The sequence below is a fragment of the Urocitellus parryii genome, chromosome 9 (assembly GCF_045843805.1).
Source record: "Urocitellus parryii isolate mUroPar1 chromosome 9, mUroPar1.hap1, whole genome shotgun sequence".
Classification (NCBI taxonomy): domain Eukaryota; kingdom Metazoa; phylum Chordata; class Mammalia; order Rodentia; family Sciuridae; genus Urocitellus; species Urocitellus parryii.
The window spans coordinates 9,375,484-9,390,297 of record NC_135539.1 but is presented as its reverse complement, the minus strand read 5'-3'; the positions used below and the strand labels follow the sequence as shown (position 1 = coordinate 9,390,297).

At 51.2% G+C, this 14,814-nt stretch overlaps 1 protein-coding gene across 1 annotated transcript in view; it reads right to left on the bottom strand.

Moving 5' to 3' along the window:
* Snx29 (sorting nexin 29) overlaps nucleotides 1-14,814 on the bottom strand; it is a 384,257-nt gene that overhangs the window by 84,765 nt on the left and 284,678 nt on the right. The window contains exon 18 of the mRNA XM_026385539.2: nucleotides 13,817-13,898. Within this exon, the coding sequence (XP_026241324.2) occupies nucleotides 13,817-13,898 (82 nt within the window). The remainder of the gene's footprint in view (nucleotides 1-13,816; nucleotides 13,899-14,814) is intronic.

The following is a 14,814-nucleotide window of genomic DNA, read 5'->3' as shown; positions in this document are numbered from 1 at the left end:
AGCACAATGACAGAAACTGTCACTGAAGGACGTCTAGCCACCAAGTGAACTAAGTGGCAGATCCACGATTTAAATTCACGCTGCTCACGTGCACATCTGAATCACAATCTCACGTGCCCAGAGACCCTGGCATACGTTCCCGCTCCGGCACATCACCTGCTCCCCTCCCGGGGCAGCTCTGCGTGTGTAAACCACCTGAGGCCTTGATCATGACAAGCTAGGTAAGTGAGTGGGTGACTGGACCCACGGAAAGAGGAACAGGTGGACACCCAGACTCCTCCGCAAGGCCTTCAACGACCCAGCGCCTGGAGCCCCGGGCCTCCCCTCCCCTCGCTCCGCTCTCGTCACAGTGGCCACCCGCTCCTCTAGAACACCATCTACCACAAGGCTGCGCTTTGTCCCCTCTGCCTGCAAATTCCTCTTCTATTCAGTTAACCCTAAATCATTTGGGAGTTAGCAGATATCCTCAGAGCATCCCATCCTTACCCCTAGTCTAACTGGGCCCAGGCTGACAGAGATCTGGGATCCTGTCCGTATTCCTTCCAGAATAGTCTGTGAAGCTGTGCTTGTTTGTATACCATTTCTACCTCAGTGTGTGGAATCTTTCTTCTCTGATAAGATACGGGCTTCAAAGGGAAGGGAGAAAGATGCTGCTGCTGCTGCTGCTCATTGCTGTGCTCCTGGGATCCCCCCTTCAGCGGCTCACCCACTGGAGAAGTTCAGTTCAGTCTACTACCTGACACCCCAAACCCTCTAGCTGATCCTGAGCGCACTCCCAGATATCCCAGTTGTTGCAGCAGGTGCGGACTCCAGGGTCTTGGAAGGTAAGGACATCATGGGAATGTCTGGGGATCACAGCTGGATGCAAGGCCCCCTAACCATGGAGCTCTAGAGAAACCAGTCACCCTGGGACCACAAGACGGCAAGATGCCTGAAGCAGGTGAGCCTTTCAATCAGGGCTGGGCCAATTACAAGCAAAGAAGAAAGCTGGAAGAACCAGTGAGGAGACTGAGGCAGGACCGAAGCTGAACCTCAAGGAAGAGGGTTTGGCAGGGGCTGGGAGAAAAGTTGAAAATCAATCCAAAGACAGGACTGTAATGAGATGGGTGCACTGGGCTACACGAAGGTGGGAGAATTGACGTTGAGAAGATAAAGTCAAGACAGCCAACCTGGGTCCCTGCACTAGAACATCCACCCACTCACCCAGCCAGCCAGCCAGCCAGCTTACCTGCTCTGGGTCCTAGGGTGGCAGTGTTCTCAGTGGTGAGCAAAACTGACACACAGCTGTGCCTTGGTGGAGCTGGCCTTTTACTAGGTGAACAGAGGGTCGGAGTGAATGGCACCTCCTAAGTTTGCCAGTCACAGCCTCCATGAGGTGTACACTAAAGGTCCCCAGGCTGAGGAGGCAAACATGGGAGTCATGAGATGACAACTCATGAAAACCCGGGTCCCCCGGTTTTGAGCCACCTTGGCAGGGAGTGCGAGTTCTGCTGTGTGCCCACTCTCTGGGATGTCCGAGCATGGGGGCAAGTTTTTGTCTCTAGGCCAAGTCTGCTGGCCACTAAGAGCCCAGACAGAGCTCCTCCAAGGTATGCAAGGAAGCACGGGGTGGTCAGCATCTCTGCTTCCTGTACTGCAAGGCCTTAAGATGGACTCCTGTGTCCCCACTTTTAATGCTGTGATTGTACACTCGGTGAAGACAGAGAGGGGCCAAGGCTCATTTTCAAGATCTGAGAGTCAACACATTTTTCATGAACTTATACACTTGGAAAGGGACCTCAGAGGTTGGTTAGTCCCTCCTGCAAGGAACAAAGGTCACGTGTGGCTGAAAGAGAACATCTAACATCCACAAAGAGGATTTACCTGCTTCCAGATCTTGGAACAGCAGGTGCCCAGGTCAATATTTGATGAGACCATCCTGCCTCTGAACAGCTCTCCTATATCAAGCAGCCAGTGACCAGATTAGTCTCTACCATTTACAATTATATCCCCAGGACCTAGCCCATGACAGGATGGCGAGGTGACCAGATGGAAAGATAGGCAGAAAGATGAAAAGACAGAGGGACAGGCTGGTAGACAGATGAGCCAAATTTGTTTGTGCCCACTTTCCGTCCACTGGCCTTCGTTCTGTCCTCTAGAGACTGTTGGACTTTGGGTAGGAAAACAAGTGGTGGCACTTTTGAGCTATGCATGTGACCTTAGGTGAGTTATTTACTACACATTCTGAACATCTCTTTTTCCACCTCTAAGATGGAAAGATGCCCACAAAATGCCAGGTTCTTGAGATAATGAAACCTGCCTAGCACAGCAGCAGCTCAGCCAAGCAACCCCTTTCTCCCAAAGATTGTGGAGCTCAGGAAACAAGAGAATGAAGAATAAATCTCACAAAGTTCAAAGATGAGCAAGAGTTGAAACACTCAACAGGATTCCTGTTCAAAGAACTCCTACAAATCAGCACGAAAGCACTGAACCATACAATAGAACAGGGAAAGGACATTAATGGGCAATCACAAATAAAAATAAAAATGGTGAATGAAAACACAGACATGTGCCCAACCTCCATAAGTAATGACAAAAACAAATTCACAAGTCAATGAAATGCAATTTTTCTCTCTATTGGACGGTGAAGATGTAGAAGATGGATAATACCCCATGTCAGCAGGACACGAGGACAGACCACTGTGCTGCCTTGCTGATGTGACTGAAAACTGGTTCAGTCTTTTGGGAGAGCAATTTGGCTGGGCCCATGAAAATACGAAATGCACACTCTACCTGAACACGTCCACCCCGAGCATTTCCCCTCGAGCCCTGCCTACGGTGTATACAAAGAGGTCTGCACAAGGACAAGACTGACAGTTTTGTTTGCAGGGGACAAGAAATGAAAACCATCAACCATCCCTCATGCTGAATGTTCACATAAACCATGGGTCCTTCTCACCAGGAAGCACTCAGCAGGAGGTAAGAGCAAGGAAGAGGGAGGTATACCTAACAAGGAGGAAAGCATGTGCCATATGATCTAATTTGTGCCCCAACATTCAGAGGTCCAAGCAGAGAAGGGGTTTCCATGCAGAGAAGTTATTGCCCCCTGGAGACCTTTGGCAACATGTGGAGATGCCCTGGATGCCCACTAGCAAGGAGATTATGGTGGAAAGATGCATAAATGTCACCACCACTTTGGGCTGGGGAGCTGCCAGCAGCCCATAGGCATTGGGGATGAGTGCTTTGGTGGCCTATCCAAGGACGGCTCTTTTGCTGGTAAGAGAATCCTCAGTGCCCACTGAGATGCAGCTCTAGGAGGGGGGGTGCCCTGAAGGCCTCACACCACCCACACACTACGGTCAAGGTCACCCGCATGGCCCAGACTGTCCAAGCCAGTCAGACTCAATTCCAGGACCGTCTCAGCTGTAGGCGAGAAAGAGGCCTTTTCCACTGGAGATAGCCGAGGCCAGGAGATGTCTGGAGTTTCCCACCAGCATCTACCACTACAGCCTGGCTGTGAACACAGCCAACTTTAAAGACACAGGAGACAGAGTCCTGAATTTGTGCTCCTCCAAATCATGCTACCCCTCTGGTCTTTTCCATTAGGTCAGTGACTGTCAGTGTGAGGAGGGTTCCCTTTTGCCACACCAGGCACACCTCAGGAGTCTTGGTTAGAACACCAGGGTGTCAGCCAGCTTCCAACACTTCTGACGTAAGGTGCCCTGAATGTGAACCGGGTGAGACGCAGGCACACCCTGCTTGAAAGGATGTGGGACTGCTCAGAGTCCAACCCTACAACCAGCCCTGAGCCAAACTACAGCTCCAAGCAAACCTGCCCACGAGGGAACAAGCACAGGAGGGAACCGCACGGGCCAGCACTACTTGCTTCAGCCCAGGGGCTCTCGGCTGTGGGTACTCTGGATCAGGCCATTACATGCTGTAGGGCTGCCTGAGCACTGCCCATGCTCTAGACGCCAGTGGCACTCATCCCCTAGTCACCCCCAGTCTAGTGGGGTGACATCAGACAGGCTTAGGCAGGTCTGTAATTACCACTCCTGGGGAAGCAGACATCTAACGTGACTCTGCACAGGTGGCCCCAACTTAGTCCCCAGCATAGAACTGACACCAAGCACGTGGAGGACCTCAGAAACGGGACAGAAACAGATGTAGATGACCATGCCCGGAGACTCCAAGACACAACCTGGAAAACTGTCCCCTCCCCTTCTCACCGACTCCACTCTAAAACAACTTTTTTTGAGGAAAAAAACCAAGGTCAATACCAATGCCCTCCATCTGAGACTAATTTTCTTTTCCCATCAAGTTAATGTAGAGGATATTGGCATATGGATTTATAGCAATTGATTTTTTAAAAAAGATATTTAAAGTTATTATTGTATCAAGAATAAAAATATTGCTAACCAATTAACAGTGATTTTAGATCTGTACCAGAACAATAACTGTCATTAAAAAGTCCCAGGTAAGGGCTGGGGATGTGGCTCAAGCGGTAGAGCACTCGCCTGGCATGCACATGGCCCGGGTTTGATCCTCAGCACCACATACAAACAAAGATGTTGTGTCTGCCGAAAACTAAAAAATAAATATTAAAATTCTCTCTCTTTAAAAAAAAAAAAAGTCCCAGGTGTTGAGAGCCACAGCCAAAGGGGCCCCAACAAACTTCCAGCTGCCAGCAAACTTCCAGCTGCCGGCTGATGATTGGCTCACAGCGGCCCCAGCAACATCTAGCTGATTGGCTCCTCTGCAGTCATGTTCATTGGGCTGTTTCCCTGCCCTTCAGACTACGGGACTGCTCATTGGGGGACTTCTTTGGCTCCGCCCATGCGACCTAGCCAATCGGCCTCAAGAGCAGGAGGATTGTGGGAGGTGGTTGTGGGTGGGGGAGAGAGGCTTGTGGAAGCCGGTGGTGGCAGTTGGGCTCTGAGGGTTTTTCCTGAGGAGCTGTTTTGCTTGGCATTTGTAGTTCTAAAAATAAAGTTTCTTTTGACAAGTGGCTCCTGAATTGTGCCCAGCCAGACTGCAGCACCCAGGTAAGGGGCTGGGCTTGTAGCTTGGTGGTAGAGTACTCGCCTTGCCTGTGGAAGGCACTAGGTTCGGTCCTCAGCGCCACATAAAAATAAAGGCATTGTATCCATCTACAACTAAAAAAAAAAAAAAGTCACAGGTGAATATTAACAGGAGTGAGCGGGCAATCATGCCAGGGAATGTTTGCCCACCATGCAGGGATCTGCCAGTTTCAACCAACTCCCATAGGCAGGCAGGCTCGGGCTGTCACATCTGCACGTGGCTCAGGCTTCCAGGAGAAAAAAAGTGCCCCTCATGCTTCAGGTAGTCCTTTCCCTTACCAGAAGCTAAGAGAAGAAAGTCTGCAGCCAAATAGGAAGAGCCAGCCATGCAAGGAAGGCATCCCACTAGCCAGGGAAAAAAGACTCAGCCCCTTGCAGCCTGCTCCCGAAAAACAGGCACGTGGGGAGTCAGGAGTTTGTTGAATGAGTAAGTGACGGGCAATGACCCCATGCCCCTGGGCTGTGCTTGTCCTGTGGCAGGCTTTCTGGGGCAGAATGAGGAGGCACACCCTCTCCACCCTGGGCTTCTCGTCTCCCCACAGGCTGCTGCGAAGGGTCAACTTCAGTCTTACAAAACGGAGGACAGGAGGACCAGAGCTGTCCCCATACTCTCTCTGGCAGCTGTCCTGAGCCTGGCTGCCTGGCAGGTGCCAGTTGTGAGAAGGGAACATCTGGCTTCACTCGTACAGGAAGCCCAGCTCCTCAGAGAAGCCGCACAGGGAAGGTGGCCTGCCACATCCTCTGCCCCAGATCTCCCTCCTGGCAGGAGAAGCCATCTGCCTGGGTCCTAACCAAGCTTTCCTATCCAGCCTTACCTCCCTCCCTGGACAAGCGAGACCCTGTCCTGGGAGGTCAGACATCTCATTCTTCTGCCCAGTCACCAGGCCAGACAGAAGGCTGCTGGCCGCAAGTGCTGGGCTGCAGCATACCCAACACAAATACCAGACTTCCCGCCCGGGGCCCTTGGGGCTGAATTAGCTCCACTTCGAAATTTAAAAACCCGTCTATTCTTCTTGGACAGAGGGTCAAAGAAAATAGAAGCCTGTCCTTCCTGTGTAATTACAGCCTGATGCAACGTATTGTAAGATGCTGTGTATGGGTACAAAACTCCAGAGAGTGGCAGGGGACCCCATGATCGTGACTCTGGGACAGGCCTGCTGAGCTAACAGGGAAGACCATCTCGGCCACTGCGGGGGTCGGGCTTGCTCCCCGCCTTCAGGAAGCTGTGGTGCCTCCGGCCTGCAGAAGGGCCAGCTCGTGCACACTGGCACAGCTGCTGCCAGCCTGGGGCTCCCCGACATCTGTCCCCACAGCACAGAGGCAGGCGAGAACCCTGGCTGCCCCCATCCCATGTTCAACAAGACCGAACCACCTCAAGCCACCGAAAAACAATGAGCCAGGCAGGGACTTCAGGCGGCGGGGCAGCAAGGACCAGCAAACAAGAGAAAGATGGGAGGAGACCAGAGCCCGCTGGCTGCGACGGGGACCCGGAGAGAGAAGCTGGTGGAGGGAGGCAGATTAATTAACAAGTCACTCTGGGCTTTTCCTCTCCAGTGGTGGAGGGGTGACAGGACACAGTCACCCCTGGGGAGGCCCCATTCCAACCATGATGAACGAAACGTGGGGAACACAAGACGCCTCCGATGCCGTCTCACGTTTCGCCTGTATTTAGAACAGTGGCCACCGCCACGTAAGAGCAGGACACACACAAGTGTCCCCAGGGCCCTTGAAGCCGCAGGATGAAGGAAGAGGCCCCGGGCAGTGGTGCCAGCACCTAGCTGCCCAGCACCTGTGCCACTGCAGGTGCTGCCCACATCTGCACTTACAGCACAGGGTTGCCTCTGCGGCACAGAGAGCGACCCTAACCCACTGCACTGCCTCGGAGGAGCTCCTGCCTCCCTTCCTCTTGTTCCTCAGCCTCCTCGATGGAGGGATGGGAAGAGTTGGGCAGGGGGCTGTCCCACTGGGGGTCACTAGGCTAGAGCTGTGGTGGGAAGCAATGGCGCTGGAGCTCAGGGGCCCCCAAGCCCACCCCACTGCACTGGTGGAGACTGAGGCTGGAGGGAGCACAGTCTGGACAAGACAAGGGGGGAGGTCTAGAGTCCCTGTGCAAGGCTTGCTCCTGGGCCATGTGGTTGGACACCTGGAGACAGAGGCTCTGCCTGTCGGCTGCTTACAAAGTCCACATCACTTTCTCAAATTTCTAATCACTGAGCAAGCTTTCAAAACAGCACACACAAAACACGCCCATGCACGCAGAGGTGAGCACCACGCTTTCTTCAAACTCCTCTGCTCTGTGACTTCAAATCTTTAAGCCTGAAAGAGTCTCCACTCCATCAATTTCTCACATTCCCAGGGACCCATCAATTCCACACTCTGGTCTTTGCAGCTTTCTCTCCTGTGCGACTATTAGCTTGTCACCAGGATCAGCTGCCCATGATAGCTGTGACTATGAGCGATGGGTCAATAACAAGGCGGGCAGAGGCCCTGGTTGGATAATGAGAACAGCCCGGTCCCAGGGAAAGGCACTCTCCCGGCGGATGGCTCTGTGGTGGGTGGCAAGCTTCCTGGAGGCGGCAAAGACAGCTACAAGGCAGGAACCTGGGCGTGACCCAGAGGAAGTCATGCACCCACGGTGTCACCCGGCTTCACCTGCCACATTGGGCATGGCAACAACAGCGCTCGGCTCACAAGTAGTGAGAAGGGTGAAATGGCAAGGGACGTCAAGGTGCCATGGAGAGATGCTGGCTGCCCAGGACCAGCTCCCCCTGCGCAGCCTCCTTAGAACCCCTTGCAGCCTCTGCCCTGGTCTGCTGCTGTCTGCTGCTGTCTGCTGCTGGAGCTCCCATCTCCTCGCCAGCCCCCAGGTCCCCTGAGGGCCCACAACTGTGGAGCCAATGTAGAGCTTGGATAAAGCAGAGGCTAACTCAAGGTTCTGGACACAGGAGTGTGCCCAGAGACATTCAATAAACGGGGAAACTCTTCTCATGCCACTTCTAGGTTTTCCCGAATCAGAAGTCAAGTGGTTCCTAGATCTGAGGCAATGCTCACATAGAAGCCATGTGCCACACACTGTGCTCAGCACCTCAAAGGCTGTCACATGTTGTTACATCCACAATGCAAGGTGGTCATGCTCTGTCCTTCCCACTGTCTCTTTCTGCAGACAGATGTCACTTTACTCAGTAGCATCTGCCAGGAGAGGTCCCAGTCTTCCTCCAGACTGAGGTCTGCAAGGGCAAGGTCAAAGCCAGGTCTGGGTCGCCACTGGCTCTACAGACTTTAAGCACATGCCTGGCATACAGCAGGCCCTCATATCAGCTTGCTCGCATGAACAAAGGCATTAGACTGTGAAATAAAATAGGACATTTTTTCTGTTGGGAAAGGCAAAAGCAGCACAGAGAATAATGGTAGCACCTATGTTCAGGGGAGGGAGAGACTTTGATGTCTTCTCCTTTTTGTTTTGACCCTTGTTGGGCTCTCCCAGGAGCCCTGAGCAGTGCAAGAACAGTGGGGGCTGATGTGCTGCAATCCTGAGAGGCTGTGATGCTTGGCTGTGTGGGACACAGTCTTGAGGACGACAGTAAGAACCAAGGCAGACGCTCCTGTGGCTACCCAGGCATGCAGCACAGGCGCCAAGCTGGCTGGAAAGAAACTCAGACCCAGACAGCCCATGTCTGCCTCGGTCCACAGCTGGCTCTCTACCTTGCAGTCTACCCTGCACACAACAGACGCAACAGGGAGGCCCAGGCGTGAAGAGGCAGCTGCCGCAGCCTTAGAACTGGTCCTTCCCCCCCAGATCTCGGCTGGTACCTGCCGAGCCAGAGGCTTCTCACAGCCCGCAGTAGTGCAGCTGCGGCTGCAGTTTCTACATGTGACCCAAGTGTTTCATCTTTCTGTGAGCGAGGAATCCCATCTCTCTGTGGAGCTCCACACCAGACACACAGAAAGAGGCTTGGGTGAAAGTGGAGGAGGATGGAAAGAGGACTGGAGAAAACCAAAGCCTGAAGTCCAAGGACATGACCATCCTCTGAACCACAGGCGCCCTGCACAGCCCACCAAGGCTGTGGTCCATTATTAATAGGAAAGGTAACAGATCTTTCTGCACCACACTGACCAAGGCCAGTATTTCTGGCAGCTAAATACAAAGGCTGAAATTAATTCCACACAGAAGACGAACTCCAGCTGCACTTATGCTAACCATACTTTTCAGAGGGAAGACCCGAGGGCCCAGGGAATGAGTGTACTGAGGTATCACTCCACACCAATTCAGTGGCTGTAATATTTGCTGAAGAAATAAATAGGGGGGCTGTTGGAAAGTCCAAGACGCCTTTACAAACACTTCAGTTGGATATTAACATAGACCTCAAACTTGCTTGGAAGTCAGGGTATTCGGAAAATAAGAGCAAATATTTGTAAAGATATAAGCTAGAAATTTATTAATTGCAAATTTAACTGTCACTTAGAAGTGACAGAAAAGCAAGCCATTTCTGTGTATTCAGAGAGAGAGGAGGAGCAAGCCTGAGCAAGACTGCTGGTAGGCTGCGTTTTGCTTTCTTTTCCATTTCACTGGTTGCTGCTCCCCCTTCTAACTCGGGCTCTGGCCTGCTAGCAGCCAAACACTAGCTGTCCCAGCGCAGAAGAAATGGGCGACAACTCAGAACTGGCAATGCCCACTATCAATGCTACTTTTGTTCTGAAATTTGGTCAAGTGCTGCCACTGCTCACTTCTAGTGGGGCTGGCACACAAGTTGTCCCCGAGGACACAGAGCGCAAGCCTTTCTTACGGAGTCACACTTGCCCCAGGCAGCACTCTACGCTCCTTGCCAGGACCCTTCCTACTGAACGTATCTCCAGGGCTCTTCCACAACACGGGCTGTGAGAGCTCAGCAACCCCAGGCTGAGGGTGAGCACCCCGTTTCCTCTGTGTTTAGGAGTACAGTTTCTAAGCCATCCCTCCAGGCGGGCTTCCAGGACCTGACGTGGCTCAAGTGAGATCCTGAGGGAGCGTCCCTGAGAACATCTATGGCCAAAGTCTTCATGGAGGACCATCCCTGCTTGGATACCTTTCTAGAGCAAACTGCCTCGGCCTGGCTCTGGGACTCAGAGGGTTGGATGGATGTGTCCGTGCACCGCAGACACAGTGGTCCCACAGGAAGGTCCAGGTGTGGCTGCAGGTGTGCCCTCCACCTTCTGTTTAGAATGAGGGCCACTGTCTCAGCTGTTTCTAGATTTTTATTTTTTTGTACTGGGGATTGAACTCAGGGGTGCTTTGCAAGTGAGCCACATCCCAGCCAGTTTTATTATTTTATGTTGATAAAGGGTCTCAACTAAGTTGCTCAAGGCCTCTCAATAAAGTTACTGAGACTGGCTTTGAACTCGTGATTATCCTGCCTCTGCCTCCCAAGCTTCTAGGACTATAGCCATTTGCTGCCGTGCCCGGCTGTTTCTAAGATTTTTAAAAAGCTTGATCTATCCCTCAGACAGTAACTCATAAGCTCTGCCGACCAGTCAGAAATTGCTATTTGGACTAAAAATCAAAAAGACCACTGGACAAGACACTTCTCTGTGCCTTTGTTTCCCTTATCCGTGAGATGGGGATAATGAGAGCTTCTCACCTTGCAGGGTTGCTGGGGACTGAATGAGCGCCATTTTACAACACATACATGAAGCAGCAGAGGTGGCTACGACTTGCAGCTATTATTTTTATTATTAGTCTTTAATCACATTCTAGTTATTCTTTCCTGTCTCGGTTTTTTGCTGTTTTCACTATTGTTTATTTAGTATTTTTCTTTAAGCTGACTCATTTCCTTTCTACCTAAAATTTATTTTAAAAAGAACATCACCATGGCAAATGGGAAAACAGACTTGTGTCATAACCAGAAGGCAAATATAAAAATAAATACAACAAAAGCCAAGCAACGTAAACTCAAGCCTACTCTGGCCACAAACACTGACCCCCAGCCTGCCTGGGGACCCTAAGATGAAAGAGTCAGGGCGCAAAGCAGAGCCCGTCTCCTGCAGGCACATGGATGCTGCAGTGCTGCTGGGGGGGAAGAGCCTCCCCCTGCAGGTCTGAGGGCCCCCAGAACCTTCTGTGCAGGCGCCATGTTCTAGGTCTCACTGTCCAGCACACGCATGTATTAAATGTCTGAAACATGGTTTGTGTGACCAAGGAATCGAATGCCTCGATTCAGTCTGCTTTAGTTAATTTAGACCTCAACACTCACACATGGCCAGTGACGGTCCCCTGAGGAAGCTGTACAGCCAGGCTCTCCACGCCATCCACGTCCAGTTGGGGGCTAAGCCCTTAATCTCCTTCCAGGGAGGTCTTGTGAGATTAGGCAGTGATTTGTCATGGAAATGTAACAGGTTTATTTACCAATTTTTTTATTATTGCTTAATCAAAAGTCCTAGGTAGACATTGCTTTTAGCGCTCTTTCTGAGGAACTAACATTTTATCACCAGCACTGGAGTTATCCAAACATCCATGTTTCCATTTTTCATATAGGCTGCCAGGAAGCTCTCAGGAAATTTAAAATTCCATAAGAACCACTGTGTTGGATCCCGTGATAAGTAGACTTTCCACTTGCCTTCTAAGCTCTCTTAGATATTTGTTCCTTCTCTTTTTTTCATCCTTTTATGTATGTTTTTTCTAGAAATTATCTCAAATCTTTTGAAATTAAATGGCATGCATTTTTTAAATCCTAAAACAAATAATTTCCAATGGTGCCAGGATTTAAAGGAGTCCTCTGCTAGCTAGTATCAGTTATATAAAAAACGCTGTGCAAAATCATCTGAAATGCTTCCAAACATGCTCCGATTTTGCTCCTGAGGCACCAAGCAGACATCGTTAGCTAAAAAGAGAACAATGTGTGCAAGAGGTGCTGTTGGGCCTGCTCCAGCCTCAGGACAGGCTCCCTGAGCCGGGGGCGTGGGCTTAAGCTGCTCTGGGTGATGAGGGAGCTGCCGAAATCTGGGCCGCAGCCTCGTGTGCTGGCTGAGCCATGCCCTGGAGAGCTCTGGAAACAGTGAAGGGGGGAGAGAGTGGCTTTAAGGCCACTGTGGCCACTGTGGGAACAGTCTCCCAGGCAACAGCAGATTTGCTGTGCCCATCTCACTTCCTAGCTGACTTTTAGAAGCTAAAATCTCTAGATCACTTCATGGGATGGGGACAGGGGAGGGGGGGTATGAAAGGTCAAGGAAACCTCTCAAGTGATAGCACATTTTAATTTTGCTCTAAGATAAAACTGCCTCCTTCACCAGGCAACACCTCCCAGCATTGCAATGACTGCAAAGCAGAACTTGAAGGTCACTCAAATGACCCACTTTGGGTGGATTTTTTATTTTGTTTTTGTTTCTTTTGCTTTGGGGTAAGAAGAGGATATTTGCAAGTCTGTCATATCTGGTTCTCTTTTTAAACCAGAGCCGAGAGCATGTCATTAACACTCAGACTCTCCCAGTACATATGAAAAGTGTACTGTCGCCCAGCTGAATGTGTAAACTAAAATGACTTTCTTGTGCCAGACTCCAGTTCATTGTCTCTGAGATTCTAATATGCACAAGTCATGCTTATATCTGAGACCAAACAGGGCAATCGTCTGAGAAGGCAGGAAATGAAGCACCTCTTCCTAATCTCACAGCAGTTTCACAAGATAAGTGCTGCCACTTCCACTTAGAAGACAAACAAGATTTACCTAAGGTCACAGGACTTAAGCCAGGGCTCCTATTTGCAACTTCAGGGTCCCTTTTCACCATCCTGCTTCCCTGGAGAGAGGTCAATCCCTGCTAAGAAAAATGGCAACCCCACCCAGGTTTCCACAGAGCTCAGGGGAGTCAGAACTTCACTTCATGAAATCACTGATTTAAGAGGGGAGCGGAAGCAGGAAGCGGCTCAAGAGCGGCGCTGAAACAAGCTGTTCGGAATCAGCAGACACGAGAAGCTATTGTCAGGGCTCAGGGTAAGAAAAAAGTCTGCAAGTAGACAGGGCTCAGAGGGGCATCGGGAAATCAGAGCAAGGAGGAAAACGGGGTCCTCCTGACTGCAAAGTCACCGCCAAAGCAGACAAGGGTCTGCAGACCTAGAAACCCAAGCATCTCCTGGAGAGGCCACCTCTACTGCAGGGAAGCAGAGATGCCCACAGTCTGAGCTTGTCAAGTCCCCCTTGCCCCTTCTGTTGAAGACAGTGGCCTGGTTTTCCTCTGGGCCACCACCTCTCCCCTTTCTCAGACATGAGGTCAAGGTCAGTCCCAGCATCAGCCACAGTACACGAGCAAAACTGGGCCAGCCAGGAAAGTCTACCACCCAACCCCAAGGTTCAGGAATGGACCTGAGATCCCAGACAGACCAGGGAGCTGAGGCCCAGGACCCCGCCAAAGCCTGGGGCTGCTGGGAACTCCCATCAGCCGCAGAGACCCAGCCATGCTGGCTGCGCAGCAGGAAGAGGAGGCAGCAGCAGGCTCCTGACCCCAGGCCAAGCATGCCTGAGGCCCAACCTAGCCCAGGACTTGTCACCACCACACCAGCCAACAGATCCCCACGTCTGCTCAAGCAGCCTGAGCTCAGTTCAGCAGCTATCACCCTGGGAGACTCAACTGGCACTAGGCTCTCCCCCACTCCTCCTCACAGACAAAGGGCCACACACACCTCCTCAGGGCAGCTGGAGGGCTGTGGCCTCCTTCCTACTACAGCACCCCAGCCCCAAGGGGGCTCAGCACCTGGTTAACAAACAGGGCTGGCGTTAGAACCCCGAGCTCACCTGATACACGTGGAATGCATTCGCTGCCTTGCCACGGAGGAACACCGACGGGATCCAGACGTTGATCAGCGCCCGGTTAGATCTGACCAAGAGAGATCACACTGTCACTTACAGAAGCCAACAAGTGGCCACTGTCACTTACAGAAACCAACAACTATACAGAAACCAGCACAGGAAACAATTTTCTCCTCTAAAATTCTGCACAAAAAATTCATACAACATGTATTGCTTGACAGTGAACCTAGGGACCAGTTCAAGTCCCACCCCTCATCTCCCAGGACTGTTTTCAATATATACAACCATATAAATTTATATAACTTGTTACATGTTGTAAGTTTACACATGCAGCTTAGTTTTTGACATGAGAACGAGCTGCCCTTCCATTCCTGCCTGCTGAGGGACCTTGGCCTTCAGAAGATGCCTTGGGCCTAGGATGTGTCTGATGCTCAGGCTCCACCTCTCCTTGGGGACAGCAACAGGGATATACAGGAAGCCATGCAGAAGGACACCAACAGCTTTAGAGCACCCTGTGGAGCCACACTGTCTTTTCACTGCACTGACATCAAACTCTCACCCCCATTTCATGTGAGACTCCACAAAAGAGCTCAGGAGACCAACACCATGGCTCTGAGTGACAGCTGTTTGGGGCAGGAGGTGGGAAGGATACCAGAAAGTAACAAGTGACAAAACCAGGATGCCAGGCACAAGTACTCTTTCGACTTTTCCAAAAACACTGTGTCTGTGGGTCTAATGAAGCAAGATTGATATTCAAATACACGGCCGTGGCCACGGCTGTAGCTCACCACAGTGTTGTCCAAGTGTTGTGTTTCCTCACTGACCTCCTGTCTGGTTGTCTTATCTATCAGTAAAAGTGGGGTCCTGAAGTCTCCAACTCTTATAATAGAAGTACCCGTTACTGCCTTCATTTCTATTTTTACATCAAATGTTTTGGGGCTCTGATGTTAGGTGCATACGTGCTTAATGTTGTTACATAGAAA